Source organism: Vanellus vanellus, assembly GCF_965231255.1.
Source record: "Vanellus vanellus genome assembly, chromosome: 1".
Classification (NCBI taxonomy): Eukaryota; Metazoa; Chordata; class Aves; order Charadriiformes; family Charadriidae; genus Vanellus; species Vanellus vanellus.
In genome coordinates, this window is record NC_138905.1 from 157104145 (window position 1) to 157120391 (window position 16247).

The window sequence follows — 16247 nt, forward strand, 5'->3', positions numbered from 1 at the left end:
GGTTCACTTCATCATCATGTTTTCTCAGTCACAGAATATAGAAGTTTGAACTTTTCTCCACATTAATGTCAACCTCACCTGCTGCCATGAAACCCTGCACATACAAGTATGCACTGCTCTCTCATCCCTTAATAACTTTCTGAAACTATCAGAAATACTTTAGGACAGTGGGAAAAAAACCACCATGGTTCCTACAGTTGAACACCTTCACCAACATGCTGAATGTTAGCTTTTTGTTCAGACTTGTACTCTGCTGTTGTCACCAGATGGACGGATTTACCAGATTCCAATGTCTTATTTTTTTTAAGTAACAGCATCTTAGCAGTTTCCAGCTAGTAATAAATGTTATTTGAAGAGTCATCCATGCCTACTTGTGAGAGACTAGTTACAGAGAGGTATCAGCTGTAAGAGCATGGTGGGAGTTCGTGATTATAAAAGGAATACAAGCTTTAAGTGAAAACCTACAGACTCTTTGCAAGTGAACAGCATTTGGATTATTATTTCAGTAAACTGACGTTGCCAAAAAGATATCTCTGACTCAGTCAAATTCTGCTCTGACCAATCTTGCAGTTAATGAGGATGTATGGACTACGAGGATGTATGGGTGTTTGGACTGGGGGCACAATTTGCCCCTCAATGGCAGCATAGTTAATAGCTGGAAGCAATAACACACACAGTGTTTTTAATCAGAGTATGACAAATCAAAGTTATTTCCTTACAAGCAAGTTCTATACTCCAATAAACCCATAATTAATTGCATCAACATTACTTTAAAAGTGTAAGAGGAAAGGTATGGAAAAGAGGCAGCTCACGACATCCACATTTGCTTGTTATTCTCAATGTTCCTGATAGAGGCTGAGTTTAAAACTCATGACAAAGTCATAAGGCACAGGATGGACTGAAATTTCACTTACTTTGGAAAGACAAGTCAGAGTATGGCAATCATAGAAACGATTTAATATATCTGCTTCTTCTTTCCCTTTTGATTCATTATCTCACTCTTAAAAGAAATTCAGTGCACTGAAAGTCTACATGATATAACTTTTTTGTCAAAAGAATAACTTAAACTCTTTTAATTGAGCTATGACTTCCAAATATCCTATTATAAAGCTCCTTTTTCTCAAACATAAAATGTAGGATCCCAAACATCATAGCTATTTCATAAGTAATATTTAGACTGAATTAGCGCTGTTATCACAAAATTAGAAAACGGGACAGTATAAGCTCTATTCAGATGACAGATTAAAGTGCAATACTGAAATATTTTGAGAAACTATTAATTTTGCAAGGAAATTATATATTTAGCATATTGAATGAAGTCTAAAGCAAAGACTAAATCAATGACTGATATCAGCATTTCGGTGGAATCACCATAGACTCTTTGTGCAGCAAGACATGAAAAAACAGTACGTTATTAAAAGCCCAGCAGCTACTAACCTGGTTGTATTTTTCTTTTCTGTTGAAGCCCGTGGTTTTGCTTTCCTTTCTTTAAAAGTAACTGTACCCATAACGTATATCTGTCCCCATATGTTCTCTTTTTTTCCAAGTACTTCTTTTTAACATTTAGTGCTCATTTACAGTCTGACTGAAAACTCATTAATAACAACAGAAGGCCTCCACTGCTTTCAGTGGGTTTTGGATCAGAGTCATGCTTACCTTGGACGCTTTGTGCAGTGCTGCCAAAGCACCGAGGGATTCATAATACAGAAGACAAATACAGAGGGCCTCTTGCTTTGTCTGTCCTGGTAATTCGAATGTGATCATAACTGTTCTCTGGCCCTGAGGCAAATGGTAAGGGACCCATGTCTATGCTATTACACTTTCTCGCCCTCCACAGCAGAGATGCTGCATTCAAGTTGTCTACTGGGAATGGTCCCTGGCCTGAGCTGTGTCCTGAACTGTGCCCAGATCCATCTGGAAGGGAGCCAGCCTGCCAGGTCCAAAACCATGCCAGGGACTGCTCTAGCATTTTGACTGCGCAGAGGGTTGAGCTGCCATACCAGGACATTCCCTGGCACTGGCTCGTTTACTAAAACAGACATAGACCTTCACCTTGACAGCTCTAGTTACGACAATCAGAAATGAGTGGCCAATATTAAGTCCATCTCAGGAAAAAAAAGGAAAAAATAAGGAAGAAAAGCAACCTCAAAGCAGATGGGGCTAGTGGGGCACTGAACTGTCGTACAGTTTCCGCTGAAACCACATTTAAAAGTTTCATCGTGACTGTATGGGGAGAGCGGGTTCTCCCTAGTTTTGCTCTAGAGTAAATGGAAGTAATACACCTCACTTGATTTGATTTGACTTGTACCTGGACCATTCTTTCAATACACATGTTCCTTTTCCTTAGTTAAACAGAGAGCTAAGGCTGAGTTCCCAGCCGAGGAATTTCAGTACCACAAGCTAGGCAGGATGTATCTAGGTCCTAAAGTGGAAACAGTCTCTGTCCTGGTCAACAAAAACATCAGCCCCATAAAAGAGAAACCACAAATATAGAAAAAGCTTAAAAGCTTTTCCACGAAAGAATGAAACATACAAAAATAAACAACACCTATAATAATGGAAAGAATTATATGGAAAAAGGGGGAAATGGTTCCCCTTCCTATCATTTAAAGTCTCTAATAAATCTCAGGATAATGTCCAACTTTATTTCTCTGTTCATGGAAAGCATGACTTTCTGTAGCCAGTAATCAATATATGGTTTTACTTATCAAGATCCACAGCTATTCACACTAGCAACTATGAAATCTGGAAAACACATATATGCTGGCAGATAAATTAATGTAACACAGGAGGAGAAGCTTTTTGTACCTGGGCTACCATGGAATCTAAAAGCTAACAAGCTTGATTTCCTTGAAACCTGTGGCTGGCAACCAGCAAAATGGAAATTTCAAATCAAGCAGCTTGTCATACATGTGAATAAGAGGTAACTGATGCCTCCTGTTAACTGGCATATGAAAGACAAGATGTTGCAGACCGAAGGGGCTCCTGATCTGTGCTCTTACTCTTTCTTGGGAGAATCAGGAATACACCAAATCCTAGTGGCCATCCCTGAATATTTGTTACATTTACTGTGGTAAGAGGACATTGTGAAGTGAGGAGAAAAAAAAAAAAAGGATGGCGACTGCAGAAATTTTGCAGACATTTTTTCATGTAGGAAAGGGAGAGGAGGCTTAAATAATAACCGCCATTTTATTTTGGCTCGAGTGTTTACCACCGTGTTTTGTTGCACCTTGACAATTGCACTTGGTGTTTCCTGTTTTGCTCTGACTTACTGTTGATACATTCCTTGTCCGTGGCATTTGCTAGCTAGCCTCAGCACACGTCGTCTTGGGTGTCCTTCCACTGGATAAACGCATATTGCTTCAAAGTAGTTCGGTTTACCCACACGAAGTCACACTGTGACCTGCTGTAGCATGCCTGTTTGCTTTGCCTGCTGAGAGCTGGAGGCAAACAGATGCATCTTATTTGCTGAAAGAACTGGAGCAGGACGAAAACTGTCAAGACAGGATTCCCCCCGCCTATTAGCGTGCACTGCCTGTCTCACCCGCATAGCTGCGCTGCCGGCTGACGCTGCCCTCAGAGGCCATAACTATTCATTGATTAATTTCACCTCACAAAGCCTGCCCTCGCAGCAGCAATTGGCTAGGATTTCCCCCTGCAATGATGCTCCTAGGACAGGCAGCAACGAATTTGTACTGTCGTTTCCAGAACGCTTTCTCTCCGAGCTGTGTAAGTGGAGCTATCAGACGGTGTGACAAGCCACTCCAAAAGTGGCATTCTTCGATGGAGCAGGTAAATACAGAAACAGACCGCTTGTTTGTTCAGGGAAGCTGCATTCGTGGAAGCTCCATATGAACGCTGGACAGCAAAGAGAGGAGGTGCAGGCCATGAAAAGCATCAAGTGACAAAACTCTGCTGGAGGTAAAGAGCTCCTCTGAAGAATATTGTGGGAGTGGGACACCGATCAGCCAGAGTTCAGAAGACAAGGCTGGTAGTGAGAAGGAAGTCGCTGAAGTGACTGCAGGAACTCCTCAGTCTGGTTCAGCCTTTAAGAACCATCAGCTCAATCACTTTTCTGTAAAACACTTCACAGCTATGGAAAGCACGCACCTAAACCAGAAAAGTTTCTTCTGCTTTTTTCTCTGATGAACTTACGCTGGTGGGAAGATAGTGCTCTTATTTTATATTTATTTCAGTGGCAATCACTACAAGCTACAAACCTTTCCCTCCTTCCTAGAAGTTAGGTAAGGAACATCTCAGGGTCAGGTAAACTTTCAGAGTTGATGAGATATAGATATGGCAAGTGCCTTCTTTCCCTGTCTGGAGGACTCCAGATTGTTTGAATTAGGCTTGTTCCCAACAAGAGGTAAAGAATACCAATGCTGAAGTGGAGAAAACAGCTTTCTTAAATGCTGGTAATGGATGAAGAATATCCGGACAGGCTGCCACTTCTCCTGCTTGATAGTATCTAAGCAAGAACTTGGAACATCTTTTTAATGCAGCAAGTGTGCTAGAGTCCAGCCAGTGCATGTATTTCAGAGACTGGGGATTTCATTCACCCCCTCTGCTCCAGGAACTGATCTCTGCAAGGCCTTTCCGAGGTCCGTGACTAACCACAGAGGGCAAGAAGGAGGGCAGAGCTGCTTGAGACAATTTCCTGCCTTAGGAGAAGCATTTCTTCCCTCCATATTCCCATGTTCCCCACCGTTTCAAGTCTAGCATGGAAAAAAGTAGCTGATTTTACTCTGTAATAGTTTTGTTTACTGTTAGGTGTGTTGGTTGGCTGACCAAAGAGTCTATTTCTTGTGTTTGTGTGGTTAAAAAACTGCTGGTGTGCTGGAAAAGGAGGAGGCAATTTGGTAAGAAACACAGCTTCCCTTTTTTAAACTGTTTTCTTCTAACTAATGTGGATGCAGCAGTTCTTTCTGAAGGCAGACATTTAAGTTTGTTTACATTTCTGTGTGGTATCTCAGTAACAGAACAGCCATTACTGCTGGGCTTTAGCTGCTGTTGGAAGGAATTATGTGATCAGACACTGTCTCAACCTTCCTCCCCCTCAAACACAGTTGCAAATATTGTTAAAATAAACAAACAAAAAAACCCCAAACAAACAAACAGACAGGGATTTGTTACTGCCAACAGCATCACATCAGTTCTATTTACTTTTCCCACAGAATACTTCTACAGAGATTTTTCAGGCTCTCTCTCATACCAGCTCTGGCATCGACTGCAATGCATAAGTCTTAGTGTAAGTGACTGCATTGGGCAGATGAATTGTTTGAGCAGATCTTGAGGGACGATCCAAGGAATATTTTTGGATCACCTGTACTGTAATCCTGCCCAGTAAACAGGAACAGCTATTCCAGAAGACCTCTCAGACAATGTTCGTGCTTTGCTTTTGCAGTGAGCTTCTAAACTAAAATATTTCTTTAGCTTGTTTTTAAGTTAATTTAGAAGGCATACAGTGATGGTCAATGACACCTCTGTGAACCTCGAAGCAAGAACATATGGATATCACAGATGCAGTGTGATAAGCATCCATGCTGTGCACAAATATAGCCAACCTGTGGCTAAAAACTGTCACTACATACTAATAGTACGTCAGCGTGATACGGCAACTAGCCTTTAAGGAAAGAGATAAAAGAAATGAAATGTGGAAATTCAAGTTTAATTCCTTCTTACGTTTTTTTTTTGTTTAAAAATCGCACCACGTGAAGGTGAAGGATAAATTCATTTTCATGTTTTTCATTTTAAAATAGAGTGAAAACTCAAGCCAAAAGAGCGCTGAGCTTGAAGGCTTCTTTATTTCCCCACTCACTAGTGGGCCCAGGGAGAAGACAGATGCCCCAAACTGCTACTCCTACTTGCAGTGCTCCACTTCCAAACACGCTCCTACCCTCTCAACAGCAGAGTGCAGTGGTGTGGAGAGAGCATGAGGGCACCCTCACGTTCATGACCAAGTCTTTTTCGCAGTCTCTTTTCAGCTGTCTTCTCTTGCTTCTCCATCCAGCCCCACAAAATCCTAACGCTGGAAGTGGAACGCAATCCACACACAAGGGCCTAAGAATTTGATGGTGAGCTGCATGGGTCCTGTCAAGAACTTTGAGTCATCACTGATGGGCTGGAGTTTATGCAGTCACAACTGCATAAACCTGAGCCAGTGAGTTTAGAAGTAGCTTGGTTTGTTTATAACACATCTTTGGTTGCTGTGTTGACATAGCCCTAAATATCAACCTGACTGGTGTTGAAATGGCCACTCTTGAACTTATCTATGTCCAAAAATAAAAAGTCAACACACGTAATTGCTAACATTTCCAGTAAGAAAAATTTTACTATGTGTGAACCAAACCATTTCAATACTTTCCAAACATTTTTGAAGGACTGTACATGAAAGAATATTTATTTCTGCACAGAATTTCAGAATGCTTGATCTTCATTCCAGGGCAAAACAAAAATAAATGTCACAATCTTGACATTTTCTGTGAAATGGAATTAGTGTTCTCTACTGAGGCTCTATGCAAAAGACGATTTAATGCTGAGATGGATGTAAATAAGTTAAAAGCTTCTGAACAGATTTCTCACTCAATTTGAGACTTTCACTGAAATGTGTGTTCAAATCTCAATCTCCACTATGTCCCGAATGCCTGCAGTCCTGTAAAATCAAGTGATATGAAGTTTACTGCCAAATAGCCATATCCTTGTTGGTATCAGGAACAAAAGTGTGCTACAATTCATTTTCCTTGTTTTTTCAGATATGGTTTATTTCTCACATTAATGTATCTTTGGTTTACAATTAACGATGTAGTGGTTCCTAAACAAAGACCTTTGTGGTTCTGCACCTTGGATCCCATATAAAAAATACCAAAGACTATTTACCATTTAAAGAAGCCCACAAAACTCTTAGTAATGAGACAACTTCCCAAAAAATTGCTGTATTTGGAACAATGATGTTGCATCAGATGGTGAAAAAAAGACATTGTTACAAAAATAATAATCCTGTAAATGTCTTCCTGAATGACCAAAGTCACTATTAAAAGTGGGATGTTATTAAATTCGACAGGCTTGATATGCACTAATCTGAACGAGCATGGTGTGGTTATTGTGCTCCAGTATCAAACAGGATGAAGGGGACACAAAGTAAATCCAACCCAATAGAAAGAAAGAAAAAAATAAAATAAAAATCAGTAATTTAAAAGAAATGGCTGCAGTTCTCAGAAAAGGAACAGAACAATTGGTGCAATTACTTTTCTTCAGCTTCCTTCCTGTTAAACAGTGATTAGGTATGAACATGAGAGAGCCTGTACCAGGTCAGAGCAAGGGTCTGTCAACTCCAGGATCCTTTTCTGACAGCTGTAGATACTTACAGTATAAGAGCATGTCAAAAATGCAGTGATATTTCCTGTCTGCTCCTGAGGCTGCACAGTCTCCTGCAACCTCCATTTGACTGGATATAGGCTTTGGAAACGTGTGTGGAGAGTGCTAAGGATTTGATTTTACTTTCAATACAAGCATTTAAAATGCAAAATAAATATAATAAAGGTTTACAACAATATCCGTTATTTTTCCACCTGAAATTTAAATGAGACTTGATTTGTTCTTCTAATAATCTTCAGGTTAAAGTTGTTTATAGTAATCACACACAAAGCCTCTTTTCCATGTCAGAACAGAAAACCAAAGCAAATTACGCATTACATGATTTTAGGCTGTGAGAGCAAACAGTGAAATCAACCAAGAAGAGAAACAATACAGTGAAAAAAAATCAGCATAACAGAAACCCCCCAAAACCCTTCAGCAGTTAAATATACCAGTTTTCAGAGATTCTGAAATGGAAAATTATTCTTGGTATATTGTGTTTGTCCTAAAACAACAGACCTTTTTTTGTGAGAAATTATTCAGATAATGACAGACTTATAGATGAAGACTATAGCGATGCAGACTTATAGAGAAGACTGCAGGTGGTATCCTTCAGGCTGTAAAAACGTTCATAGATATTCTACAAACAGGAACGGACGGTATTTTCTCTAGACTCTTCTAACCCCTTTTTCTGCTTCAGTAATGCAAAGCACAATTATTTCCTTGGGAAAATCACCCAGCATGGGCTGGATGGCAACCATATTGCCAGCAGTTCTGTCTCCTCCTTTGTAATTTCCTGCATAGGGCATCTAAAGCTAGCCAAGTATTGGCCTTTTTTATGACTTGCATTAAACTCTTAGTAATGGTGCTTTGGTTTTCCCCTACTTTTCTGTACCTACTGCAAGAGATTCAGATTGAGCTGCAAGTAGTCCATAGTGAATCAGAGTGATGACTCTCCTGTGTTTAGACAGCTAATCTGAAAATTAGTCACCCTTGCTCCCTGGTAATTAAGGCAATTATATAAACAGATGCTAATCTCTTTCTGAGAGGTGTTGTGAAGCTTAATTCATCAAAATCGCAATGCTTTGAGAATTTTGCTTGAAAGATGTTATAGGTGTCCAATGCCTCATGTAATCAATTCTCCAGCATTCACAGGTAAAGGAAGATAAAAGGTGACAACACAGCTTTCCCTATTACTCATGTTTTGTAAGTTGTTAGCTTTTGCCACAAAGAAAGTGAAACTATTACATTGTATCCATACAATGTAAGAATAATGAAATGCAGATACGAATATTATCTTTATTAAGTTGCTTAAGAGGAAAAGCTGAGTGGCTTAGAGGATAAGGGACCGGGATTCCATCTCAGAAACCCCAGTGGGGATTTAATTTGCAATCCACTGTTGAGATGTTAGCTGCACAAAAGCTTACTCTAATCTGCTGATAGAGGGAAATTATTTACTAGCTATCAAAGGGCTACCCTACCTTTGACAGGGCAGTACTCCCCACACATACACATTAAATCCTGTTATTTTCCAAGTTTGAGCCAATTTCAATAAAGAACATTTGGCAAGCTTTAGTCCCAACTAGGTACATCTAAATATTTGTATTATTTGTCAGTTGCAAGTATCTTCCTGCCACATCCAGTACTTAAACTGGAGAATGTGGAATAATTCACTGGTATGTGAAGCTACCTGCCTTGAAAATACCTCACCAAGGAAGTAGGTAAAGAAGCGCTTCATATAGTTAATGGATGCCAAAGATACTGGGCAAACATTTGAACAGTATTGATACTTTGTTAACAGTCTAACGGTCGTATGCCTTTTCTGTTGTTACTATAGAAGTTACTAAACTGTTTTGGAAAGGAATAGGTCACTGAAGCATGTATGGACTTACCTATACAGATCTACTTGGATTGAAACACAACAATTCACAGAACTTGGAAGCCTATACATTGATGACCTACATAGAGGAAAGGTCTTCCTCATTTTATTTCTTAGGCACCTAAATCCAGGAGTGCAAGCCTGCACAATTTCTTTAGCTCAGACAGAGAAGTCAAGCATCCATGCCAATCTTTTCTCAACACGCAGGAAGGAAAAAAGGCATAAAATATTTATTTCAGTAGCCCGATTGTAAGGAAATTCGTCCAGGTTAAGGGAAAATCATATTTCCTTTGCTCCTTTCACTTTCAAATCCACAGGAATACTCTGCCAATCTGAGCATGGGTGATGGCTGGGAATTATTCCGTCTTTTGTTCTGAAGCTGAAGTAATTCCCCTTTGTGGGAAGTGGGAGTGTACCAATCAAGAGAAATAACACAGCAAACTGGCGATCTGAGTATAATTCATCCATGTTGAGGGAAAGAAAATTCTGTCCTTGCTCTAAGAGTATTTAATATGAAATACTTAAACATGTAATTGTCTCTTCCTTATATATGTTGAATAGTTAAATATATTTGTACACTCTGCTAAAGAGTGTGGTTTTGTGATTAAGACATTAAATTGGGTTTCATGGAGTCTAGTTTCAAATCTAAGGTCCTGTCTAGAAATATCTGAGTAGGACCTCTGCACACGACCACTCGGTTTCTATTTTTCTTGCAAACTAAAGTTTCTACTCCTAGAAATCAGGGAGAATAGAAGAAAAGTGTGTGTATTATTCCTTATCTGCACTCAAGTCTCATTTTACATGGAGTAACAGGAAGTCCCTGTTTAACAATACAGATGTAGCTTCAATGACAACTCTTTTCAACCCCAGAGAAATCACTTTATCTTAGTTCTCACCTGTTACAGTTTTGCTTATTTAAACTATAACCTCTGCAGAGCAGAAAATGTCTCCTATTACATGTAAAGCATTTTGCAAGAGATTGCATAGTATATGATTCTGATCACTGCAGAATGCTACTGCTGTATAAAAAAACCGTGGCCAGGCTAAGCCACCAGGTAATGAAATTGTTGCCATTTGATTATTTTTTTTGTTGCCTGTGTGAAAGCAGAGTGCTCTCAGTTCAGTTCACAATAAGCCTGCAGTCCATCAGAAAACCACGAATCCATTCTATCGTAATTCTGGACGATCATTTCCCACGGAGAGGTCAGGAGCCAAAAGGACATTAGTGTTCCCAGGCCTTGAAATTACTCCTCTAGGCAAGAGGGAGCCATGTTGGGGGATCTGTCTGTATTGCACTTTTATTGGCAAGGAGGCTTTTATCTCAAGGGCTGATGATACCATACAGAAACGTATTGATTCCCATAGCTAACTCTCCTTGACTTCAAAAGGGCCCATAATTTTACTTTCTGTTTTAGTTAAGGTTATTGGTAGGTTATAACTTAAGGAAACAAAGGAAATAGCACATTACAGAGTGCTGCTTAGGCCATATCTTCAATTTTAATGAATTTATATTAAAATTGAATTCATTTTTTTTTTTTACCATATGATCTCCTGTAAATACAATACTAATGAAAAAAAGCAGAAATGGATGAGTCTTCCAGGAACTTAATATGCATTAGGCAACAGCTGATAAAAAATCAGGAGGTAAGACATAGACAAATTTTAGTTTTACATAACAGAGTCCACTCTGCTGATTGTCTTCTAATTACTTTGCATCAGAGGTTAAATTAAAGATTGTTTTTTCCACCTGTTACAATAGAAATTAACTGAACACATGAAGTACATAAAAAGGGCAAATTGTAAGAACACACACATACATTCACCTATATTTCTTTGTTACTTTCAATCCATCTGCTCATCATTGAACTATTCATATGTAACCACACTTAGTATTATTATAGAGTAGCTTCTCATCTCATAAAATATTGATTCAGGTTTTTTATCATATATCTTTCTTGAACTTTGATCTTTCATACTTAGTGCTGCCTTGATGAAATATTTAGAAGTACAACATTTTCCACATGAAAGGTAAATTTAGAGTTTTTTTAAGGTAGCCTTTGTTAACGCACTAGCTTCAACCCACAGGAGACCCAAGATGAACTCTGTCTTGGTCACATTTAGCTGCAAATTGAGTTTGGAAAAACCCTCCATCTCAAAGAAACATTTTTTTTTTTAAGGTAAAAGTCAGTTTTGTAACTTGGTTGGAGTAGACTTACCACATTTCCTCACCAGGTACAGTGAGAGAGCCTTGAGAATATACATCCAAAGAGCTGACTCAAATAGTTACTTCCCAGTGGATAAAAATGTATTATCTATATAATAAAACAAGACCCTCAACTTAAAAAAAACCAAACAAACAAACAAAAAAAAAAACACAAAAAACCAAACCAGCAACAAAGCAAACAAAAAAATCTACATACATTTATAGGCATTGAACGTTTTCACGTAGTTTTGCCAAAGTAAGCAAAACTACTGCAACATCTCCTTTACAAACTTCATCAATTCATATACTCGGAATAACAAACAAGGCATTGTTTTGAGGTTGAGAACTGGTGAAATCTCAGTTCATAGCTCATGGCTGATTGAATTCAGCATCTTTCTTAGATGCTGAATAGCATCTTAGACCGTGCAAGGTCCAGCTAAAGCTTTTTCAAGGTCTCAAGGACTCACAAGGGTTCTGTCCACCACCGTTTCTTGTGATGCCTTTCTCACAGTATGACTCTTGTCTCCACCTAGCCACTAACTTTCATGAAACCTGCAGAAACTCAAGTAGTTTTGAACCATTTCTCTCCTTGTTGTATTTGGCTGAAAGGGATTTTGGCTGAAGGCTGCTAACCTTCATAGGGACAGAGAGATAGGGTGGCACACAGACATACATTCACATATCCAGAGTAAGCACAAACAGGGGCTTCTGTTCTATTAGAGCTGCATAAATCAGGATATAATACTGAAATCAATGGAGCGGTATATATTTAAGAAAATGGACAATGAATAAGAAGATAATCTATCCCGTTCTCTACTGGTTTGTGTTATGTTTCAAAAACAGGACTTCATATTGCCCAATTTGAACATGCTGGACACAGCTCTTGATTGAGAGAAGCTGTTTGGACAGACAGAAGCGAAGAAGCAGAGAAAACTCCCTAGAGGTTTTATCAATCTGAATTTTAAATTCACAGAATTTTGTGTTTGGGAGATGCTACTAGGGAAGGATGTTTATATAGTGCACTGGCTATTTTCAATAGGATACTTTTTTCTTTTTTATAAAATCAGAAAAGTGATGTGAAGACTGGAGTCAATGTTGTAATTGATATGGAGAACCAGGGTTTACCTCAACTTTAATCACTTAGAAGTTACAACTCTACTAGTTTAATCATCTAGGCTTTCCTCATATCCAATGGAGAAAGATAAACGGGAGGAATTAAAGCCTCAAAATGACTGGTTCTTCATAGCCTAAGGATTTGATGCCTACATATCAAACTTTTATACGGACAAAGTTACGTCAGAAGCATCTCACCCTTACAGAACAGCTAATTAGACCTGTTAACATCAGGATGAATTTTTGGTATTCATGAGATCCATAGATTTGTTCCAGTAACAACATTAAAGCTTTTATTACCTGGACAAGCCAAATAATTAAGTGATAACGTCTGAGGACTGTGGTCTCAAAAAACTTTAGCAAAATGGCAAGCTCGTTTCTTTTTATAGTTGGCTTTTCCATGAGATACAAAAGATGTTCTCCAGATGCCAGAAAGCCAGGACACCAAGTAATCTCTGGGTATGTACATACAGGTAAGTAAATGACAGGAAAGGTGAGAATAAAAGGAGAGAAAAGGGAGATAAATATAGTTTGCTGCATGACTCTCTGTCTCAGCTTTATTTAGAAGAATAATAACAGCTGTATCACTAAATTCAGAATTTCGTGGAAAAGAAATAATGAAACGTTAAAAGAAAGACTTCAAATTAAAGTACATGCTATCTACCAGACATATATTTCATTCAAAGTATTTCTATAGATTGATACCATAAACTCATTTTCACATGATGTAACATCTGTGTTTATTTTACTGAGACTGCTGGAAAGCTAAAAATAGTCCATTTAAATTTGTATCATATAAACATTTTGGTAAAAGAAAAGTTGACATCTCGGAGAAAACCTGAAGACCTGTTCTTTTTATATGCAATGTGTTTTATATATGTTTCTTACAATTGCAACAGATCTTCCTAAAAAAAAAAAAAACGACAATTTTGTTTTGTATTTTTACCTACTCTACCAGCTTCCAACATAAGAAACTTTTGGTGCAGAATTAGTACACTATAGAGATGCAGAGAGATCTGTCTTACCTTCTGGCTCCCTGATCTTACGTCCTGCTGCAGATTTTCGTAGCACACTCCGTCCTGAGTTGAACAAGCTAGTTAACTCATCAAGGGGACTGGTCAACGACCTTGAGTTTGTAGGGCTGTATGGAAATGAAGATGATGAATTTGAGTTCAATTTCCTGTGATCCGCTCTAGCCACCTTTGGAGAGTAAGGCAGTTTGGAGAATGGAGAAGATGAGCATCCAAGCTGAGCAGGACTTGGTCTCTGAGGTACTTTTGACAGGTCTGAGTTTGTACCTGGTTTCCCTGTATTAATCAGAAAACTAGAACAAGTCTCTGGAGGAAATGCAAAATGTGTGGAAGCCCGGTAAGAAATAGGAGGTGGTACAGGAGGAGGTGGGGGTGGGAGAGGAGGAGGTGGTGTGGAAGGAGGAGTCACTTTGCTGGAAACATTGAACACAACCAAGCCTGGAGATGCTGGTCTTTCATTCTCCCCTTTCTGGCTTTTGGAGTACTGTGGGGATAATGGACTTGAGCCTTCTGACTGCACAGGGTATTTTAGGTTGGTTTCCAAGACAGGAAGCTTTTTGACTTCTAGTGGTGTTAGAGGTGATTCATCAGAAGCAGGTGAACATGTGACAGGGGTTGGAGGAAACACAAGAAGTGGTGGCCTGTGGGGGAGCAAGTTAGGGAAAGGGGCTGGAATGTCACATGAGTCTTTGTAGATCAAAGCTGCTTGACTGTTTCCGTCCAATGTTCCATCTTCAACATTAACATTTTTTTTGCTTTCAAACAACACAGGAGGAGATCCAGTCACTACTGGTATTATTCCACTACCATTGCTTCCTTCTTCTGGTAGAAAATACTTCATTTCTTCATATACCGACTCTCCTTGTTCTGGGCTTTCCGCTTCAGCAGAACTGCTTTTCATTGCATTCCCTACCATTTCAATATAGACTGGCTCATTTTCCTCCTCTTCTTGTGACATATAGAGACTCAACACGCCATGTTGTGGCCCATCAGCAGAAGCTGCTCCCTGTACTGTCACAGTGTCATAGCCGCCTGGTTTAGCTACTGTGCTTGCCTGTTTTACATCCCCAGGCTTCTGGCCGGGTATTTCTTCATAAGAGCCGCTAAGTTTTGTATTGGGACTTCGTTTTGGTTTTCTGGGAGGTATTTTTTTCATGGTACTATAGTCATCACTGTGTGGCCTTGGACGGGTCAGTACTAGGAAAGTGAGAAAGGTCTGTGTTATTAACAGATCAAAGACAGTTTTTTCTTACACAGGTCCAGTACTTGAAGCCTTCAAATGTTGCCCATATAGTTTTACAATGAACAGCAGTGACAAACATCATAGGGATTCGGTCAAAAATATAAATGAAAACCGAAATGCAGAACTTTCAGCTTCCAAACCACAAGCCTTTGCTACCTGGGCATATAATCTGCTTTGGTATTTTCTACTGCCACTAAAAGATGAGAACTAACACCTGAGGAGATATCCTTTGAATCCCAACGTTCACTGCAAGGTCTGTAACACATAGAAGTATGTGCTTGATACTGCTTTTGCACCAAGGGAGAGGGGCAGGCTTTTAACTAGGAGTTTCAGCACGGTGCTACTTTGACACACGTGTTATTGCCAGTAACTGAAGCAACCCCCTTTAATGTAATATCTATAAAACTCTAATTATAGGCAGATATTATGCCTATCTCTTCTGCTTTTGTACTGCAGGAGTGGAAATCCCGTAGCCTAAGGGCAATTCCCCAACTGAGTACACAGTCAGCTAAACTAAACGTCTTTTCACAGCCTCCAGGCACATACGGAGCAGAGAGACTAGATACCTAAGTGACTGGTCTTTTAAGATCAAAATTAGGTGGTGCAAATCAGAGCTGGTTTTGGACAAAGACTCAGGAAACTGACGTAATTTTTCGAAGGTGAGTATACGGCAGGGAAACTGGCCCTATAGTTTCATACACATGAGAAGAATTCCAAAGTTGTTTTATGAGTGTATAAAAGCGTTAGTGTTAAGACCACACATACATATATAAATTGTCACTCTTTCAAAAACCTGTGCTATAGCTTTTTGATTAAATCAATCATTTTTTGAAGGCGTGGGCACCGAAAGCCGAAACCATGACAGAGTTCCTTAAGCCAAACTAGTTTAAACGTATAATGGACACAGTTCATCTCTCCTTACATGGAGCCTGAACGAGCAAGGAAGAGGTTAAGAAAAATGGACTTGCATCTAATGAACTGGACAAGAGTACAGTAATTATTTTGCAAGGGGGACCTGCAAAGGTTTCCATCTCTTTTATGCAGGATTAGAGAATGGTTATACATAGCTTTCAACCCAACCTGAAGGATCTTCACTGATAAGCCTAGAGGATCCTTTACACAAAGCATGACAAGTCAGGCTTATTAAGGAAAAGCAGAATGCATTGCCCCCCTTCACCTACTACTCATTCATTTCAGGGGTGAAGGAGAATAGAACAACTGAACTCAAAACCGTTCTATATGCACTATAATGCATTGAGACACTTTGGGACTTTCATAGCGCTTTCGTTCTAAACAAGAAAGTAACTGTAGGCAAGTTTTGGCACAAACATAAACCACTGAATGCATAAGTTATTCATGCGAACACAGAAAAAGTAGGAGAAAGTTTAATGTTTAACTTGGTGAAATTCAAGATTTGAGCATTCT

At 39.2% G+C, this 16247-nt stretch overlaps 1 protein-coding gene across 1 annotated transcript in view; it reads right to left on the reverse strand.

Annotated features, from left to right (window-relative positions):
* The window catches only part of MYO16 (myosin XVI), a gene marked incomplete at both ends in the record, with an annotated part of 331914 nt that overhangs the window by 27705 nt on the left and 287962 nt on the right, over positions 1-16247 (reverse strand). The window contains 1 exon segment of the mRNA XM_082498511.1: positions 13574-14776. Coding sequence (XP_082354637.1) covers positions 13574-14776 — 1203 coding nt within the window.